Raw genomic sequence first — 20,884 nt, forward strand, 5'->3', positions numbered from 1 at the left:
GCCCCTAGCGTGATTGTTCCCTCAAGCCAATGAGAGAACCTATGCTATATCTAACAAAAACCTATACTTCTCCAAGATAGATCTTCATTGCTGTCCTTCCTGTCCTATTTGCTAATCTTATATTACATCACTACAAGAAACTCGTGTTCATACGAGGGAGTGAGATGAGAAAAGAAATTACATCAAGAAAATATAAGAAAGGCACGACACGCAGGCCGTATTTAAATCCCAAATAAAACGAAAAGAAGAACTAAGGCCATAACCATTCATCATGCAACTTTAATAACAATAAACACACAATTTATTATTATTACATTAGTCCAATTAATAAAACACCATGATTGATCACCTTACGCAGAGTTAGCCGGGGGTTCCAATTAATAAACCCTAGCCGTACTCTGCTTTTACAAAATTAATACAGTAATTATTCATCAAAACGTTTCAGGATTTTGTTCACCATAAACGATTGGATATATGATGCTTCACCAGTTATCGGTTCCGAAGCTCACGCTCACAATCATCCATGCTCACGACAATCACTTAAAACTTTCAATGAACAATATGTTCTGTTTATATATAACAACACAACACTTGTATTGTTATAAGCCCTAATACAACCGCCATTCATCAAAACGTTTCAGGACTGCTAGTTCTAGATGAACGATTGGATATATGATGCTTCACCATAAACGGTTCCGAAGCTCACGCTCACAATCATCCAAATTAAACGCCAATCACTTAAACATTCGAATGAATGACACGATCAATGTATCATATACATCGATGCGCCGTATCAGAAATATATATCACATATATATTTTAAAACCGATCAATCAAATTTTATTAATCCTTGTTATTATTATTAATACCGATTCAAAACCATATTAATAAAACAGTAATAAACAACAAACCGATTCATGGTTTCACAAGTGGCTCTGATACCACTGAAGGAAAATTGCATTTAAAACAGAGTAAAACGCAGCGGAAATTTAAGATTTTCCTTCGGTGGATCCTTGCGAATGGACATGATCAGGGTTTCGATTATTACCTTTGAAGAACAATTCCTCGATTCTGAATTGATCACAAGAACCGCACGATCGCAGTACCTCTAGCCGGTCCACACGAACAGTTTCCGTTCACCTCTTAGTGCTAGCTTCAAGACGACGGTAGAGGGAGATTTAGTGCGGTTAGGGTTTTAGAGAATTTTAAGGTTACTCTAAAATTCAGATTATGTGTGTGACCCTGTAGGTTCCTATGACGTTGGCAATAATATTAATCTCAATATTATAAACAGTGAGCGGTATCTAGCAACACATCACTGCTACCCAAGTCACAAGAATGTCACGTGATCTGACAAACCTTTCCGTGATAAAACTCGTGTGTATAATTACCCTTTTACCCTTATGTCTATATTGAACACAAGGCATAGTACGTCACCCTTGTTAAGTTCAATATTGGGCCCATAGACATATCTCCCGTTATGTAGGAGGGGTAAATTCCATCTAGGTCACTCATGTCCCTCAGCATGATTCGTGGAATACCCATCAACCAACCTTATAGTCATCCTGTTACGGATAACTTTGAATGGCGACAAAGTACTACACTCCTACACCTAGGGAACATAGTGGTTTCAGGTCGAAGGGTGGAATACACCACTTATCACTATGAGAATATCTTATGACATTTCATAACATACTATGTAATATTCTCATGGTGGGTCAATCCGATATAAATATTACTCTTAATATTTATATCTATGTGAAGACTTGATAACTCTTTATCTATGATCCGTGAGATGTGATCATCAGTCTGTCAACATAATAGTCTCTACGTTTTGATGTTATCCCAATTCACATTAAAGCTCGACTACGGATGTTTTAAGAATAGTGTTCTCATGTGTAATGGATTCTCACGATTAAGTCACACTTAACGTTCCATTCAATGAACTTACTATTCTAGGGACTCTATTATTATTTAACACATAAACATAATAAAGAAAAACCTTTATTTAATAAGTAAATTATCCAATACAAGTATCATGCAATTATAAATAATTGGCCTCTAGGGCTTACACCAACACAAGAATGCTCTACCTCGGATGATGGAGGCGGGGATATGTCAGTTTGTATTGGTGATGATGAAATTAGGTGTCGTAGGTTCAATATGGCTTCACTTTCGCGGCCGTTAAGACAATTTTGTATTGGGGATTCATAGAATCAAGGAGGGAGAAGATAAAATTTTCAAAGAATGAGATATATGTTGAGGCAGCGAGGGCGCACTTTTTGGTCCTGAAAAATTTTCTATCACAATTTTTGATCCCTACTTTTAATCAAATTCAAGAAATTTGGGAGACTAAAATCAAACAATCGTAAAATTTGTGAATTAAAATCAAACAATTGAAATTTGAAGGAGCAATTTTTTATTTATTTTTTTAAACCAAAGGTATCCTCCGCGCGCAACTGCAGATAATAATCCCTTCGAGTTAACTGAGATTCATTTAAGGGGTTGATCTCTCCCAACAAATATTTCTCCATACGCATTGGCTGGGATCGAATCCAGGACCAAATGGTTATGAGACCCAAGTATTTATCACTTGTGTCACACTATGTTTTTCTGAAGGAGCAAAATTAAACAAATGTAAAACTTAAAGAGACAAAATTGTATTTAAACTAATAATTAAACTATGAAAAGTACTACAAAGATATAAAAGGATGTTGAGTTAAGAGTGACCGTTAATATCATGTAGAATGAAACTTATAAAGCAAGGTTAATTAACACGGCAGTACCCAAAGAAGGATGATCATGACTGAAAAGGTTGTATTATAGCTTCTTTCCCTATGTACCCTCATTTTTACTTGAAAACAAAAAGAGAGACTATTTGCTAACTCAAAACAAACTAAGAAATTGGTTTGCCATTAGATCCAACCAGAAAGAGTATCTTTATTTTTTGAAATCACGATAAATCGGTTGAAATTTTAAAGTGTAACTTTCGTAAAATTATAATAATTTACTATGATTTTATCAATTCACTATAAATTCAAACATGCACTGTATATAGAAACTAGCAAATTGGCACATATCGAGAGACATTTATCTCTTATTAGCAGTGAGTCTGTCACGACGTTTAAACAACGAGTTGGCACATATTATACTTAAAGTGATTTATTTATATGTAAATGAGTTTCAATGATAAATTTAAAGCTAAAAAACAAATGTCGAGAAAAAATCACTTCTACTCAAAAGCAAAAGTAAATATAGTGTCAAATAACCGATTATCCCAAAAGCTTAAGTTGTTAGGATAGGGCCACATCAATGGTTTTATATTATTTCTAACACGTCCCCTCACGCAAGAGCCCACTTGGGCTTGAAGCGTGGATAATGCATAGGCCCACCTACCATATGCTTAAATTCCACTTTTTAATTAGAAAGTGAGGGGAGCGGGGATCGAACTCTAGACCACTTAGTCATAGAGGCTCTGATACCATCTTAGAATTGAGTATTGGGCCTAACTCATCCTTACAAATCCGGCTTGTAAGGTGAGGATTGCCTCTAGTATATAAACACTTAGTCAGATCATCTCTCAACCGATGTGGGACTCTTAACACACCCCCTCACGCCCAGCACTATTGGGCTTGGTGCGTGGATATAAACGGTAGGTGGCCCGATAGCGGAAACCTGATAACAGGTGGCCCGACGGATCGTGGAGAGGCTCTGATACCATGTCACGAATATCGAGGCCCAACTCATCCTTACAAAACCGGCTTGTAAGGTGAGGATTGCCTCCTCTTTATAAACTCTTCTCAAGAGTCCTATCTATCCGATGTGGGACTAAATCCCACCGAGTGTTGGCTATGTCACGAATATCGAGGCCTAACTCATCCTTACAAAACCGGCTTGTAAGGTGAGGATTGCCTCCTCTTTATAAACTCTTCTCAAGAGTCCTATCTATCCGATGTGGGACTAAATCCCACCGAGTGTTGGCTGCTAACACCCTCCCTCACGCTTCAGCCCAGCGGAATGGGCCTGAAGCGTGGACGACGGAGGAAGGCGGAAGCCCAACGATAGACCCGATAGGCTCTGATACCATGTCAAATAACCGATTATCCCAAAAGTTTAAGTTGTTAGGATAGGGCCACATCAACGGTTTTATATTATTTCTAACATATAGGGTCTGTTTGGTTCAATTAATGGGAGGGGAGGGGAGGGGAGGGAGTTTAATTCCACATATGTTTAGTTCAAACGAGGGAAGGGAAAGGGAGGGGAGATATTTTAATCACAAATATGTTTGGTTCACGAGGAGATGTAAGATATTTTATAACTAATTTCAACCGCTTTGAAATAAATTTTATCTCTCCAAAATCGAAATTAAACATACACGAAGGTGTATATAAAAGACTCAGTACCAAAATAATATTCAAGAGTTCACAATTACAAAATCTATCCACTTTTGCAGGATTGAAAAAAAATGGTTTCTCCAAAACTTTCAAACACTATAGTAATAGCATTAGTCTTTTTATTTTTCACCTATGAATCTAAGGGTGAATCTATGAGTAAAGTTAATCTATCAATATACTATGATAGTCTATGCCAATCTTGTGCAATTTTCATTGTGAAGAATATTGAGGAAATATTCAACAATGATCTCATTGACATTGTCAATCTCCAACTAGTTCCTTGGGCCAATTCTTATGTCAATCAGACCAACAATTCCATATCATGTCAGGTTTTAATTTTTCTCTCATTTTTTGCTATATTGTTGGAATTATATTTTGCAATGCATTATAAAATAATTCAATAATTAACATGGTTGACTTTTCTTTGAAAAATTCACTTTCATTGATGTCAATTTGCTTTATTTTTTAAGTTATTTTTTGTATGAAATGTTCATATACTTTTCATTTTTTGCTTTTTCTTTATGATGTTTTCATTTCAATGTGGGAAAAAGAGATTTAAATATTTTTTGTTTTGAAGTTTTTTATTATTACTAATTTATGTGGTCATGAATATTTTTTGTTGTAGTCAAGCCATATTTCTGAACATAATGATTATATTTTGATGACTCAATTGATGATTTTTTTTTTCATTATCTTCATCAATTTAATTTTTTAAAATAATTTCCAAAGCTTTACAGTAATAATGATTATTTATTCAATTTTATTTTATTTTGTATTTATATTTGTCTCTTCACACCCAAAAACTTATCAGAATGGACCAGATGAATGTGAGCTAAATTCTTTGGAAGCATGTGCCCTCAATATTTGGCCTAATGTGGTAAGTATTTTGGGAACCTAAAAACCATACTTTACATTAGGTGAGTTTTTTTTTATAAAGGTTAATTTTTATATAGTGTACGTTGGTGTAAAAAAAATGATACCGTCAACAACTCAAAATACCATACTGTTGGACATAAATTTGGTATTTATCAATTAAATATAATTGGTGGGTCCAATATTTGTTTTGGAGGTTATATTATCAAAATAAAACTTTCAAAGTTGGTGTCGAGAACTCCCTATGTCGAAGCAGAAAAGCGTTTCGAGAGCTGTAGAAGATGCGTATAGTTTTGGTTTTACCAGAAGGCTATCGAAGGCGCAAAATCGAATCGAGAGACAGTTGGGCCAAGCCCAAAAAAGAAACAACGAACGGCCCAAAAGATCTTGGCGCGCGCTGAAGGAATGAAAGATGAAAGTGGAGAACGTGGTCGACGTGGCAAATGGAGGAGCGTCCAGATGATCGAAGAACAGTTACCACTTTGTAGTAGTATTTATAGTAGTTTTTCATTCAGAACAAAGGTCACAAAATTTATACAAACATTCTCTCTAAAAATTCTAAGTACTCAGCGATCGAACGAACGGAATTCAAAGGAGAAATGTATGTTTTGTGAACCATCTTTATTTGTAATTGTTTTCATTCAATGCAATGCAATTTGTTTTCCAGTAATTTTTTCTAAGTCTGAATCCAGATACTCGCTTGAGAAACTGCTACTTCGAGGCGATTCGAATTAGTTTCTCTTGTATGCTTTAAAATATTTTGATTCCTAAATGTTTGTTTCCTTATTCAAACGAACATTCAAACAGTTTTCTTGAAGCGAATAAACACAAAATTGTCCTGAGATTTACTAGTTGATCTCGCGAGTTTAAATACTTAAACTAGCGGTTGTTTACCAAATTCCAACGTAAACAAATTGGCACGCCCAGTGGGACTGGTTTTGTGTTTGTTAAAGTTGTGTTTATTTTTATATTGTGGAATAAAAAACTTGTTACTTGCATATAACTCATGATAAGTTAGGTTATGGTTAAAACTACTCAGAGATCTAATCCTAGTAAAACTCCAAGTTCTAGTGCGATGAGTAGCGAAGCAAGTTCGAGTGGTGGAGTCGATCCACCTCCACAAAGTGTGGTAACATCTGAGTTAGTGAATGTTCCAATATTCTCCAGTCCAACCATTTCGACTGTGCATGATGTTATTCCAACTTTGCCAATTCCAACTATGGCAATTCCGTCCGTAACTGCTGGTTTTGGACGTTCGAAACCACCGTCAGGTCAGGGTTTTATGTATGGGCCTCCCCCTACACTTGGTTTAGGGATGCCAAGTTTCGAATCTGATAGGTATACTTCGTCAAGGGTAACTCCTACACCCTTAACGACTGCATCTGTGTTGTCTTTGAGACAACAAATGGATGAGAGCAACCATGAAATGGTTAATCTCTTAACACAACAAATGGGTACTGTGTTTAATCCATTAATTCAGAATACCAACGAGAGTTATCAAATGTTGGCATTTCAAATGAGTCGAATTGCAGATTTTTTTGGGACACCCCCACCACCTCCTAGAGTAAATCCCATTACTCCACAAGTAATACTCCCTGCAATGTCTTCGACTCCAGTGCAGCAAAGGCCAACCTATGTGGCTACTGAAACAGTTCCTAACCCAACACCTACACCAGTTGTACAAGAGGAAACCTATTATCCTCACGAGGTTAATCAAATGCCTCAATTAGTAAATCAAAACCCTCCTGTTATTAACCCAAATCCACAAGTGGTACATCAGAACCCTCCAGTGGTAATGGTTAGGAGGAACCAGGATCCTGACGAGGTAGTGCGAGAGGTGCAAAACAATAATTTGCTTGGCCAACACAATTTGGCTAACATGGTCGAAACGATTTTGGCCCAAAACGGCCTAAACACGGGTTGTCGAAGGCCAAACTTTGTCTCTGCCTTCACTGAATATGTGCTGCAAACCGAGTTACCAAGAGGTTGGAAAGTCCCAAAATACACTAAGTTTGCTGGGGATACTAATGAATCAACCGTAGAACATATTGCCAGGTATCTAGCTGAGTCTGGGAATTTGGCGAATAATGAAAATTTGCGAATGAAGTATTTTCCTAATTCGCTTACCAAGAATGCATTCACTTGGTTTACAACTTTGCCTCCCAATTCGATCAATAGTTGGGCCCAATTGGAAAGGATTTTCCACGAGCAATTTTATATGGGCCAAACCAAGATAAGTCTGAAAGAGTTAGCCAGTGTAAAAAGGAAAAACCTAGAGTCAATTGATGACTATTTAAATAGGTTTCGTTTGTTGAAATCCAGGTGCTTTACTCAAGTGCCTGAACACGAACTAGTGGAGATGGCTGCTGGTGGGTTAGATTATTCAATTCGAAAGAAATTGGATACCCAATACCTTCGAGACATGTCACAGTTGGCTGACAGAGTGAGACAAATCGAAAGGTTAAAAGCTGAAAAAGTTAGAAATTCTAAGTTTCAGAAAAAGAAAGAAATAGGTTTTGTTGATTCCTATGATAATGAAATTGATTATGAAATGAGTGATGAATGCTTAGATTTCGATGATAGTGATATTAATGTGGCTGAATTAAAGCCTGGGCCTCCTTACACTTGCAAATTGTTGAGGCCGTCGAATGGAAAAAATCCTATCGAACCAAAAAATGATAAGTTTGTTACCAAGACTTATACTTTCGACATTACTAAATGTGATGAGATTTTTGATTTATTGGTGACTGACGGCCAAATTATTGTGCCAAAAGATATGAAAATACCACCAATAGAACAAAGAAAGAAAAGAGGTTATTGTAAGTTTCATAATTATTTGGGACATAAAACTTATCAATGTGTTGTTTTCAGGGATTTGGTGCAAAAAGCGCTGAATGAAGGAAGGCTGAAGTATGCTGATAAGGCAAAGCCTCCAATGAAGGTAGATTCAGATCCCTTGCCACCTGCAGACGCTACCTATGTCGAAGTCTATGACTGCAACATGGTTGAAGTGATAGACGCTGCTGCTCCAATCAAGGCTGTGCCTGAAGAGGAGTATGAAAAGAGGGTACGTGAGGTGTACCCCAATGCTGAGGAAGAATTGGTGGACTTCCTAAATAGGTGCAAGCTGAAGAATGCTGAAGTGATGCTTTGCCCTAGATGCAGTGCTGTGTGCGACAAAGAGGCTACTGCAGGCCTTCAAAGTGTTGTACCTTATGCTGAAAACAAGAGAAAATGGCCAAAATCTAGGCCAAATCAGAAAGCTTGGCCTTACAAAGGAGCCAACTGGGGAAAGCCTATTACCAAAGGCCTTTCGATCCAGCAAAGGCTAGGCCCCCAAAACACTTTCAAACCATCTGGGAGAGCACCTGTTAACCAATGGGTGAGTGGACAGTACGTCACTTTCAATCGAAGGATGATGGAAAATGGAAGCTCTAGCAATGTTAATGTGAACATTGTATCTGAGCCCAAGGGTTCAAAAGTGGTAGCTGGGAAGGAAAAAGTGAATGCTGCCACTGAAGTCAACAAATACTCTTATAGGAATAACTATAAGGGAAAAAATCCTATGACCCGCACTCAATGGCGAAGGTTCCAGAGGAAACAAAAGTTGACAACAAAAGAGGCTGAGGCTGGGGGCAAGGCTGTAGCAACCCAGAAGGCTGAAAAGGTTGAAATGGCCAAGAGGCCAGTAAAGGAGAGGCTTTCCATAATATTGGAAGAGCCAACAGCTGAAAATGCCCAAGGAGGGGCAGAAGATGAGGATGACATGGAGGATGATGATCTCCTGGGTGAGGGGTCTGATTTTGATGTCATGGTCAATGTGGTGTCCATTCTGCCACTGGAATATGATGTGCCTACGGAAGTCAATGAGCTGGAAGAGGACTTCGAGGCCCTCAATTTGGCTGATCATAAGCCAATGTGTTATTATGTTATGCAAAATGGTTGTGTCGAAGAGCAAAAAGCTGTCTTCGAAAAGCCAGATCTGGGAATGCAGAACCACTTGAAAGCTTTGTTCATTAGGGCAAAAGTCAACAATGTGGGAATCAATAAAGTCTTAGTGGATGGAGGAGCTGTGGTGAACATCATGCCTCACTTCATGTTGAAGAAATTAGGTCTCTATGACACAGACCTTCATTCCCACAATGTGGTGTTGGCCAACTATGAAGGAAAAACTGGTCATTCCCTGGGGGCAGTGCAGTTGGAAGTTTGTGTTGGCAGTACAGTTCGAAAGACCTTGTTTATGGTCATAGCTGCCAAACCTAATTACAATTTGTTATTAGGTAGAGAATGGATACATGGTGTTGGAGCTGTTCCCTCAACCATGCACCAAAGATTAATCATCTGGAGAGAAGATGGTTTAGTCGAGAACGTAGAAGCAGATCAGAGTGCATATGTTTCAGAGACAGGCACTGTGACTTTACAGAATTTCGACAAAAACCTGGCCTCGATTGCTCCTTGTGGTGAGCAAGATGCTGCCTTCGATCCAAATGAAGTGGTATCAAAAAATGTATACCACTCAGTTAAGTTGCATCCAACCCATGGCTTTTGTTGGGAAAGGGAAGATATAGAGAAACCCTTGTGTGAGGATGCATACCCACCAGTGTCTGGATGGGTCAACCACGATGAGTTTGATGATTGAGTCCCCAGCATGGGATCGAATTACGGCTTACGCAGCCGAGAATAGAATCAAAATGGCTCTTGAGGCCATTAATGTTCAAGAAAATATGGCTGTCGAAGCCAACGATGACTTAAGGAACGAACTGGCCTTGGAGGCTAGTGAAGTAAATGATGGGAAAAAGCAAAGGTTAGATTGCATCTATGATGATGAGCCTTTGGGTTTTGAGAAAGATCCACATAGTTCGATTCAGAGAATGCAAGCCCAAGACCCTTTGCAGGAGGTTGATATTGGAGATGGCTCTGTTAAAAGGCCAACTTACATTAGTGCCAATATAGACCCAACCTTAAGAGAAAAAATGGTCGAGTTGCTTAAGAAATACAGAGATTGCTTTGCATGGGACTATAACGAAATGCCTGGGTTAAGCAGAAATCTTGTGGAGCATAGGCTACCCCTTCGACCAGATAAGAAACCTGTAAAGCAGCTTCCAAGGAGGTTTGCACCAGAAATCATGACAAAGATCAAAGCAGAAATTGAAAGGTTGCTCAAATGCAAGTTCATTCGAACAACCAGGTATGTGGAATGGTTAGCTAACATTGTTCCTGTTATTAAGAAAAACGGATCACTTAGGGTTTGCATAGACTTTAGAGACTTGAATAATGCTACACCTAAAGATGAATATTCCATGCCTATAGCCGAAATGTTAGTTGATTCAGCAGCAGGGCATGAATATTTGAGTATGTTAGATGGCTATTCAGGTTATAATCAAATCTTTATTGATGAAGATGATGTGCCAAAAACCGCATTTCGTTGCCCTGGTGCTTTAGGCACCTATGAGTGGGTGGTGATGCCTTTTGGATTGAAAAATGCTGGAGCAACATACCAAAGAGCTATGAACTTAATTTTTCATGATTTTATCGAAATATTTATGCAGGTTTATATTGATGATATTGTTGTGAAATCCGCTTCCCAGGATGAACATATCGAACATCTTAAAAAATCGTTCGAAAGAATGAGAAAATGTGGATTAAAAATGAATCCATTGAAATGTGCTTTTTGTGTACATGCAGGAGATTTCCTTGGCTTTGTTGTGCATAAGAAGGGCATAGAAATTAACCAAAATAAGACAAAGGCTATCATGGAGACAGAACCTCCAGGAACGAAGAAACAGCTTCAATCTTTGCTAGGAAAGGTCAATTTCTTGAGAAGGTTTATATCAAACCTAAGTGGTAAAGCTCAACCTTTTTCTCCACTGCTGAGGCTCAAGAAAGGTGATGTATTTGAATGGGGAATGGAACAACAAAAGGCATTTGATGATATTAAGGCATACTTGTCGAAGCCTCCAACTTTAATGCCTCCTATTCGAAACAAAGCAATGAAGTTGTACATCGCAGCATCAGATTCGACTATTGGAAGCATGCTCGCACAAGAGGATGAAAATGGCGTAGAAAAGGCTATTTATTATCTAAGTAGAATCTTGAATGATGCTGAGACTAGATATAGTCCAATTGAAAAGCTTTGTCTATGTTTGTATTTCTCTTGTACCAAACTTAAGCAATATATCAAACCAGTTCATGTTTATGTTTATTCTCATTTTGACATCATTAAGCATATGTTGTTAAAACCAATTTTGCATAGTCGAATTGGGAAATGGGCTTTAGCTTTAACTGAATATTCATTGACTTACCAACCCCTGAGGGCTGTAAAGGGTCAAGTAGTGGCTGATTTTCTTGTTGACCACTCGGTGACTGAGACCTCAATAACATATGTAGAACATGAACCTTGGATGTTGTACTTCGATGGCTCGAAGCACAAACATGGTACAGGAGTTGGAATCTTAATCATTTCTCCTTTAAAGATTCCAACAAAATTTAAGTACAAGATTAATGGAACATGCTCCAATAATGAAGCCGAGTACGAGGCTTTAATTGTAGGTCTAAAGATTATTTTGGACTTGGGGGCAAAACATGTTAAAATCAGAGGAGATTCTGAGTTAGTAATAAAACAATTGACAAAGGAATACAAATGCATTCAAGAACATTTGATGAAATACTTTGTCATTGCCTTCTCGTTACTAAAACGGTTTGATTCGTGCGACATTCAACACGTGCCTCGGATCGAAAACCAAGAAGCAAATGACTTAGCCCAAATAGCTTCTGGTTATAAGGTAACGGGGAAAGAATTAGATGAGATAGTCGAGATTAAAGAAAAACTAATCTCATGTGAGGTAATACCCTATCAGCTGGGGGCAAACGAACCAAATGGCGAAAGGGAGTCCGAAATGGCTGATGCACATTTTGATGAAGTAATGACCGAAGTCTTTGTGATTGACAATTTGGCTGACACGGATTGGAGACAACCCATTGTTAAATACATAGAAAATCCAACAGGTACAGCCGATAGGAAGGTTAAGTATAGAGCCTTGAATTACACAATCATGGGAAATGAACTATTTAAGAAGACTCCTGAAGGGGTTTTGTTGAAATGCCTAAATGAAAACGAAGCGTATGTAGCAGTTTCAAATGCCCATAGTGGAGCCTGTGGTGCCCATCAAGCAGGCCACAAGATGAAATGGCTTTTGTTTCGACAGGGTTTGTATTGGCCTTCCATGCTTAAGGACTGCATAGAATATGCGAAAGGTTGTCAAGAGTGTCAAAAACACGCGGGGATACAACACGTTCCTGCCAGTGAGTTGCATTCGATTATCAAACCTTGGCCTTTTAGAGGCTGGGCTTTAGATTTAATTGGTGAGATAAGGCCCGCGTCATCCAAGAACCAACGTTATATACTAGTTGGGATTGATTATTTTACCAAATGGATAGAGGCTGTTGCCCTGACAAATGTGGATCAGGAGACAGTGATCAATTTTATCCAAGACCATATTATTTATAGGTTTGGGCTTCCTGAGACGATCACTACTGACCAAGGAACGGTGTTTGTTGGTCGAAAGATGCAAAATTTTGCTGAACAATCAGGTTTTAAGCTAATGACTTCGACGCCTTATTATGCTCAAGCAAATGGCCAAGTTGAAGTAGCCAACAAGGTTATAATTAGTTTAATTAAAAAGCACGTTGCCCAAAAACCAAAGAATTGGCATAAGACCCTGGACCAAGTCCTATGGGCATGTAGGAATTCTCCTAAAGAGTCAACAGGTTCGACACCTTTTCGACTAACATATGGTCACGATGCCGTGTTACCTGTTGAAATAATGATGCAGTCGATTCGAATACAAAGGCAATGGGAACTACCTCTTGATCACTATGAGAACATAATGTTAGATGAATTAACAGACATGGATGAGGAAAGGTTGCAGGCGTTAGATGCTTTGATTCGACAAAAAGAACGAATTGCTAGAGCGTATAACAAAAGGGTTAAATCCAAACTCTTTGACGTAGGAGACTTAGTTTGGAAAGTCATCCTCCCCATGGACAGACGAGATCGAGTCTTTGGAAAATGGTCACCCAATTGGGAAGGACCATTTAAGATTTCTCAAGTTTTGTCAAATGGAGCTTATGAGATTGAAGAGTTAACTCCTGAGAGACGTTCAGTCAATATGAATGGCAAATATTTAAAGAAATACAAGCCAATGTTGCAAGAAATAACCATAAAAAGTGAATAACGCAAGAATAAAATTTGCAAGATGGTAAAAGAAAATGCCAAGAATCAATTTTTATTCATACAAAATCAACAATACAACCAATCATTCAAGAGTGTTCAAGAAAATACAAGAAATGGTTGAATGTTGAAAGATAAACACTCAAGGTTTACCCTGAACCCGAGTCCCCTCATCCTTTGAATCAGAATTGGAAAGTTCTGAGATCTGAGAGTCTTCATCCTCAGAAGAAGGAGTTGGAGTTCCTGGGTATTCTTCATCAGGCTCTAGGGTACTGAGGAACTTGAGGTAGTCTTCATCTTCATCATCTGAACTGGAGCTTGAAGAATCAGAAGAGAGAATGATGGTTTCTACTACCTTGGCTGGTGCCGGCCTAGGGCGAAGGATTCTAGTGCGTGGAGGTTTGGAAGCTGGAATCTTGATTCGTCCCCTTCCAAGAGGACGTGGTGTGCTTGAGCCCGGGGTAGAGGAAGGAAGATCTTTCTTGTTATCCATTCTTTGTGGAGAGGTGTTGATGCGTTAATTGGTGCAAAGTGCTGAACAAAAGAGTTGCAAGGCGTGGGTATTTATAGCAGGATTAATACGCATTAATAGCTAGGCAGTTACAACTAACCACGTTCAGTTTGCATAGGAAATGCCATTGCATTAATGCTCAAAGCCATGTAGTTAATTATGTTGACTGCTTTAGAAACATGTTCGCTTCATTCCTTACAAAATGCCATTAATAAGGCTTGGGAAAGTGGCCCAAAAGAAGGAAAGCAAACAATAACAAAGGAATAAAATACTCAGCCAAAATATATGAACATGCAGCATTAAAAAAGCCAAAACGGGCATGCATTCAAAAGGCATGTACGAAATTGTTTGACAGTTGCTAGTGTTAAAAGATTTACAATTACGACATCCAAAAGAAAAACTTGAGACTAAAAGGAAAATTTATAAAGTCAAGGTTGTTGTTGGGATGTTGAAGGAGGCTTTCGATTGGCCGCTTGAAATTGGTAATACTGAGTTCGAATGGACGCCAGTTTACGTTGTAGCATTTCCTTATCACTAGCAAGGTGCTCAACTCGCTTTTGGACAGCTAGACCATCACTGTAGTGTTGGATACCTTCACGTGCTAGCTCATCAAGCTTAACCTTTTGTGCTTCAATGGCCACTGCAGCTAGCTTTTCCATCTTAGCTTCCTCTTGTCGAATCTTTGCCTTTAGCGCTTCGATTTCAGATTGCCATTGAGCAATATTGTTCTCACAAGCCACAAGTTGCTCAAGAGCTTCATCAGAGGCAGCCTTGATAGTTGTGACCTCTGCATTGCAACTATTAGCTTGTTCGAAATGGTGTTGCTGGGTGGCAAGCAGAGATGTCAAAAGGCTGCTAGTCCTGGTTAGGAGCTGAGATTGACTAACGAATTGTTCTAAAAAGGTTTCAGCCTGAGTCACTAGAAGGAACATGGCTTCGTCAGTCCTTGGGTTCTGCAGCTTGCGAAAAAGGGCTTTGATATTGTAGTATATAGAAGAATCATGTTCAAGCAGGCCCAGCATATCCCCATCAAGGATCTCTCGCCTAAATCTGATTTCGTGCTCAAACTGTTCTTGCGCAAGTGCATCTTCCTTATCTTCCGTGTTCCCAACAGCAGAGCTAGAGGCGCCATGACTTGATAAAAGCTTGTTGAGTGCATCTGCCGGGGTTAAATCTCTTAGCTCTTTGGCAAGTTCAGCCGGTAAAACAACAGTAGGAGGAGGTTTCGACACGGAAGTTCCCTCTTCACCAAGTGAATCACCAATATAGGAGTTCCCATCTTCAGAGTCGAAAGTGCCAGCACTGGGTGAACTAGACTCATGGTTTGACCCACTTGGTTGTGGTTGATTGGTAGTGGAATGTTCGCCATCAACGGTTGGCCTTTGTTCACTGGAAAGGTTGGCAGCAGGGTCAACTTGAAAATTGGTTGGAGGATCATTTTCAGCTAATACTTGGGCAGGGTTCGTCAAAGGATTTTGTTGCGGTAGGCCTTGATCAAGTTGGTCCTCTTCATTGCTAGGCTTAAGGGTATCATCTTCGAAAGCGTGGTGAGGCGAGCCAGGAGCTTTGGGTGGTGATGAGGTTTCAGTAAGGACGGCCGTTTCGACAGGCTGAGGAGATGAAGGTTTTTCTGCCACACTTGCAGGATGAGTACCACTTGGTCCTTCGACCATCCCTTCAGCCGCTTTGCTAGGAGCAGGCTCATCTTGAGGAATAACCTGGGCAGAACTTTTTGGCTGAAATAAATGAAACTATGAAAGAATGAGTAACACAGTCAAGGGCTGAAGAAGTAATAAGAAGTAAGAATGGCCTACTTGGGCTTGAGGGGTAGCAGAAGCTTCAGGCTGTGAAGTTGTTTCTTTTGCAGTAGCAGAAGCCTCGACAACAGTGGCTGCAGCAGGAGACTTCCTGTGCTTCTTTTTCTTCTTCTTCTTCCTCTCCGATTGCTCTAAAGGAGGGTCCTCAGGTGATGCCAGAGTAGCAGGTTGTGCCTCAATCTCAGAGGATTTGTGTTCAGGAGTACCTTCTTGGTTGGGTTGGTGTTCTTTTTTCTTCTTCTTCTTTTTCTTCTTCTCATCAGTAATGGGTTCAGCGTTATGAGGGAGATCTTGAATAGTGGCAGTGTTAGTCTGCTCAGGGATGGTCGAAAGGACAGGAATATCCTACAGGCCACAGTTCAGTAAGTTCACATTCAGGACAAAAGAAAAAGAAGTCTTAAGCTAAATGGATACCTTATCTGGAGCACTCGAACAAGTGGCTGGAATAGGTCTTTGTTTCTTCGAAACAGAAGGAGTTTCAGTTGAATGAGACCTTTTGCGCGAAGCAATCTGGAAAGGGCATATCAAAGTTAATATGGACATCCTACAAAAGTGTGAGAAGCCACAAAAAAGGCAAGGGCCTACCTTTAGTTCAACCTTAGGTGGTGGAGGAAGAGGTTTGCTAGAATTGCTAGAACCTGCCTTCGACTTACTCCCTGCATTGGAGAAGTGCGAATAAGAGAAAAGCACGCAAGGTAAAAATGATGCAAGTAAAAGTAAAACTAAAAGAATACCTCGGGCGTTCAATTTCGACTTAATCTTGTTCAAAATAGATGAGTCGAACCCATTAGAGATAGCAGTGAGTAAGGCAGTCTTGTCAACCAGGCGTCCTTCATAGTGTCGAGACCACCAGGTAAAAAATTCCCTAGTGCAGGCATGTGAGGGAGCGAAGTCGAATGGGGTAAGCTCATAGGAAGGCTGATCGAAGTGGTTCAAGAATGAATGGAATTGTGGTTCTGTCATGCCATGCTTGCCTAAACAAACCTCCCTTTCTTCCAAGTATATGCTCTTAGGGAGTATTTGAGTTAAGCCAAATTGGCGAGACACCAGGTTTGGGAAGTAGCCAACTAACCCAAAATCTCCAGAGGTCAAGCCAATTCGACAGGACAAGACTGTAGGCATCAAGTAAGCATTCCAAATGCTGTTGGTTACCATCTCAAATTCTGGTGGAGAAGGAAATCTGTGAGTAAACCAAGGAGGACCAAGTGGCCTATCTACAAAAGGAGCAAAGCTAGGCTTGAACTTCTTCAGGCTGAGAAAAGCATTAAAATACTGCTGGAAGGCTACATCATAACCAAGGCCTCTTTCCCTAGGCACCATCCTCGCCAGCCTTGTGCCTTCGACTCGACGTGTTCTTGATTCCTCATAGTATGGCTCAGGCAAGAAAAGGTCAAGTTCAGCGTGAAAAGTGGCAGTTAGCCATAATTGCAGCAACCAAAAGGGGCCAGCACCTAAAAAGGTAGATCCATCGCCTGTTCTCTTAAGGTGTTCACAAGCATCCCTCATGGATTCATAAAGACATCCAAGAATAAGTCGAGCGAAGTTGAATTGCTGACATTCATGTAGTTGAATAGCCATAGGGATGAATTTCTTGGCTACCTGGAGAGATTGAGTGCAGAAGACATACTGCGATAGCCATAAGGTTAGGAAAGCAACGTGTTCCTCGTCACTTACTTCATCGCTAGTCTTTCGATTTTCCACGATGTATTTGGAGTAAGACTTGTTTCGAAAATCAAATTTGATGGTGTCGGAAGCTTTGCAAGGATCATAAGTGTCGCCAAGAGGCGATAAGCCAGTAATGGCAGCAACATCCAGCAGTGTAGGAGTCATCATGCCACATTCGAAGTGGAAGGTGTTGGTGGAAGACTCAAAGAAGTGTAAAGCAGCAATAATCATCTCTTGCTGGTATTTAAGGCCTGTCCGAGAGAGCTGAATAAGGTCATAAATACCACAGGCTTGCCAAATATCAGCCTTATCACGTTGTACCCTGTCTAACCAGCCAAGATATTGGTCATTCAAAGAAGGAGCTGATCGAAACACTCTGTTAGGCGCCTTGATATAGCTAAAATTGTAGGGCTCACTAATGAAAACCCTAGGAACACAAGGTTTATAAACAGGAAAGATAGACAGAACCTTGGAATTACGGCTTTTATCACTTGGTTTGGGTCCCCCAAACGCATGCACAAGGTTATCAACAGAATAAGGAAAGATTAATTGACTTTCCCAAAACTTTTGCAAGTCCAGACGCAACGATGGTTCTGGAACCACATCCTCATCGTAAGAAGAAAGAGTGGCGGCGGTCCACTTACCGGCGTAAGGAAGGAATTTTCTGACACCTGAATCTGACGCCATTGATGAAGGTATAAAGATGGCGTGAAAAAATGGTGATTAGGGTTAAATTTGGGAATCGCAGGTTGTTTGCAACGGTTGAGGAAAATCCGAGTGAAAAGAAAGTTAATGACTGGGTGATGAGCAGAAAGGTGAGAACAAGAAGTTTCTTGAAAGCAAGAATTCAAGAAAAAATCGCAGAAGATGAAGAAGAAGATGAACAGTTGACAGAGCAAAAAATTGGAGAAAAACGCAATAAAGGAAGAATTTGGCTATTTATAGAGGCACACAGATTGAGGAAAATAACAAAGTTTTTCAACTTCTTATGTTGACAAGTGTCCAAACCCCTTGACAGGTGAAAAGAAAAAAAAAAAAACAAGTTTTGGAGTCAATCCAAAGTTTTGAATGGCAGCCTAAACGATAGGAGAGATAAATGGAAAAGAAAGTTATCCATTAATACTTTCAAAAATGCCACTTCCTCTTTCGATAGACACCGTCGAAAATGGCATTTTTGGGGGGCAATTTGTTGGACATAAATTTGGTATTTATCAATTAAATATAATTGGTGGGTCCAATATTTGTTTTGGAGGTTATATTATCAAAATAAAACTTTCAAAGTTGGTGTCGAGAACTCCCTATGTCGAAGCAGAAAAGCGTTTCGAGAGCTGTAGAAGATGCGTATAGTTTTGGTTTTACCAGAAGGCTATCGAAGGCGCAAAATCGAATCGAGAGACAGTTGGGCCAAGCCCAAAAAAGAAACAACGAACGGCCCAAAAGATCTTGGCGCGCGCTGAAGGAATGAAAGATGAAAGTGGAGAACGTGGTCGACGTGGCAAATGGAGGAGCGTCCAGATGATCGAAGAACAGTTACCACTTTGTAGTAGTATTTATAGTAGTTTTTCATTCAGAACAAAGGTCACAAAATTTATACAAACATTCTCTCTAAAAATTCTAAGTACTCAGCGATCGAACGAACGGAATTCAAAGGAGAAATGTATGTTTTGTGAACCATCTTTATTTGTAATTGTTTTCATTCAATGCAATGCAATTTGTTTTCCAGTAATTTTTTCTAAGTCTGAATCCAGATACTCGCTTGAGAAACTGCTACTTCGAGGCGATTCGAATTAGTTTCTCTTGTATGCTTTAAAATATTTTGATTCCTAAATGTTTGTTTCCTTATTCAAACGAACATTCAAACAGTTTTCTTGAAGCGAATAAACACAAAATTGTCCTGAGATTTACTAGTTGATCTCGCGAGTTTAAATACTTAAACTAGCGGTTGTTTACCAAATTCCAACGTAAACACATACTTTAAAATTGACTAAAATTAAATGTGTTTTAATAATCAAAATATTATGATCGGCTAATAGTGTAAAAAATATGTACACTCACCAGGTATATATGAATTAAAGTATAATAAAAAAAAATCATCGTAATTATATATCTAAATTGTGATGCAGGATACACATTATGGTTTAATTCACTGCTTTGAGTTTCTGGCAATTGATGGAAAGAACAAAATGTGGCAAAACTGTACCAACCAACTTGGTTTGCCTTTGGAGCCTATTAAAAATTGCTTTAATAGAGGAAATGGAACAGAGGTTATAATTTTGTTCATTTCTTTTTTTCTTTCTTTTTTTTGGTTACTAATTTTGTTCATTTCTTTTTCTTTTTCTTTTTTTTGACGTTAATTTTGTTCATTTCTTTGAATGCATTGTTAATTAAAATGACATGGCATAGAAAATGGAAAAAGTTTTTCTTTGGTAGCAGATAGACAAAATGATAAACCATTATAAACCCACACATATAAGTGGAGGAGTTCAGGTTTGAACTTCGGATGGTGTCCGATTTTTTCAGTTGAGTTGAAAAAAGTAATTTTTTTCTTCATGTAGTCTAAATTCACCTCTCGAGGTGAATAAATGAGAATATCAGGGTTCGAACTCCGATCATGCATATTTCTTGTAATGTCTCTGTCAACTGAGCTAAAGTCACATATAGACATGGAAAAAGTATTCTAATTCTATGAGTTTTTTTTAGTTAAATGCTTGTTTAAATGTCCTTAACATTAATTCTTACTTTGGTATAAATTAACATTAAATTTGAATTTGTTTGCAGCTTGGACAAAAATATATTGATGAAATAGCAAAACTAGACCCACCTCATTCATTTGTGCCATGGGTGGTGGTGAATAATCAACCTATTGGAAAAGTTTGTCTTTTCTCCTTCTTGTTTTTCTCTCTCACACACACACATTGGTCTAATTTCCAAATTATTAACAAAATACTCATCATGTTTGTGTTAATTCAGGACTATGAAAATTTTACACAATATGTTTGCAAGGCTTATAAAGGTGATGCTATTCCAGCAGCTTGCAATGTTCATTTGAATGCAAGTGAGAAATAAATTTAACTATTCATATTGTTGGTGAAGAAAAATGTTACATGCATACGTGTGCACTTGATCACGTCAAGCTCTTGGAAGGATACACACATGACACATTGACCATGCATGCTGAATATATTACATATCTATCTACTATGATATAGTCATATAGTATTAAAATAAGAGAGATCGAGAGATAAAGTACCTATGTCATGTGTACTTGAGTACTTGACCAAAAAAATGTACTTATGTGTACTTGACAAAAAAAAAAAAAAGTACCTATGTGTAAAATTTCTATTGGAATATATAATTATAAAGTCGATTTTGTAAGGATGAGTTAGACCTAAAA

At 38.8% G+C, this 20,884-nt stretch overlaps 1 protein-coding gene across 1 annotated transcript; it reads left to right on the top strand.

Moving 5' to 3' along the window:
* The first annotated feature begins 4,465 nt into the window (after window positions 1-4,465).
* LOC123924809 (gamma-interferon-responsive lysosomal thiol protein-like) lies at window positions 4,466-20,578 on the top strand. Its single transcript, XM_045977779.1, has 5 exons — window positions 4,466-4,723; window positions 5,206-5,271; window positions 19,614-19,754; window positions 20,269-20,361; window positions 20,461-20,578. Exons 1-5 carry the CDS (start codon window positions 4,466-4,468, stop codon window positions 20,554-20,556), a joined length of 654 nt encoding a protein of 217 aa, XP_045833735.1. The 3' UTR covers window positions 20,557-20,578.
* The last annotated feature ends 306 nt before the right edge of the window (window positions 20,579-20,884 follow it).

This window comes from Trifolium pratense, linkage group LG4 (genome assembly GCF_020283565.1).
Source record: "Trifolium pratense cultivar HEN17-A07 linkage group LG4, ARS_RC_1.1, whole genome shotgun sequence".
NCBI classification, from domain to species: Eukaryota; Viridiplantae; Streptophyta; class Magnoliopsida; order Fabales; family Fabaceae; genus Trifolium; species Trifolium pratense.

Bases quoted from the DNA above. Each gene is read 5' to 3' on its own strand.
- LOC123924809 (XM_045977779.1), top strand. From the start codon at position 4,466: ATGGTTTCTCCAAAACTTTCAAACACTATAGTAATAGCATTAGTCTTT. The intron at 4,724-5,205 runs GTTTTAATTTTT...AAAACTTATCAG, and splicing joins ACAATTCCATATCATGTCAG to AATGGACCAGATGAATGTGA. The intron at 19,755-20,268 runs GTTATAATTTTG...ATTTGTTTGCAG, and splicing joins ATAGAGGAAATGGAACAGAG to CTTGGACAAAAATATATTGA.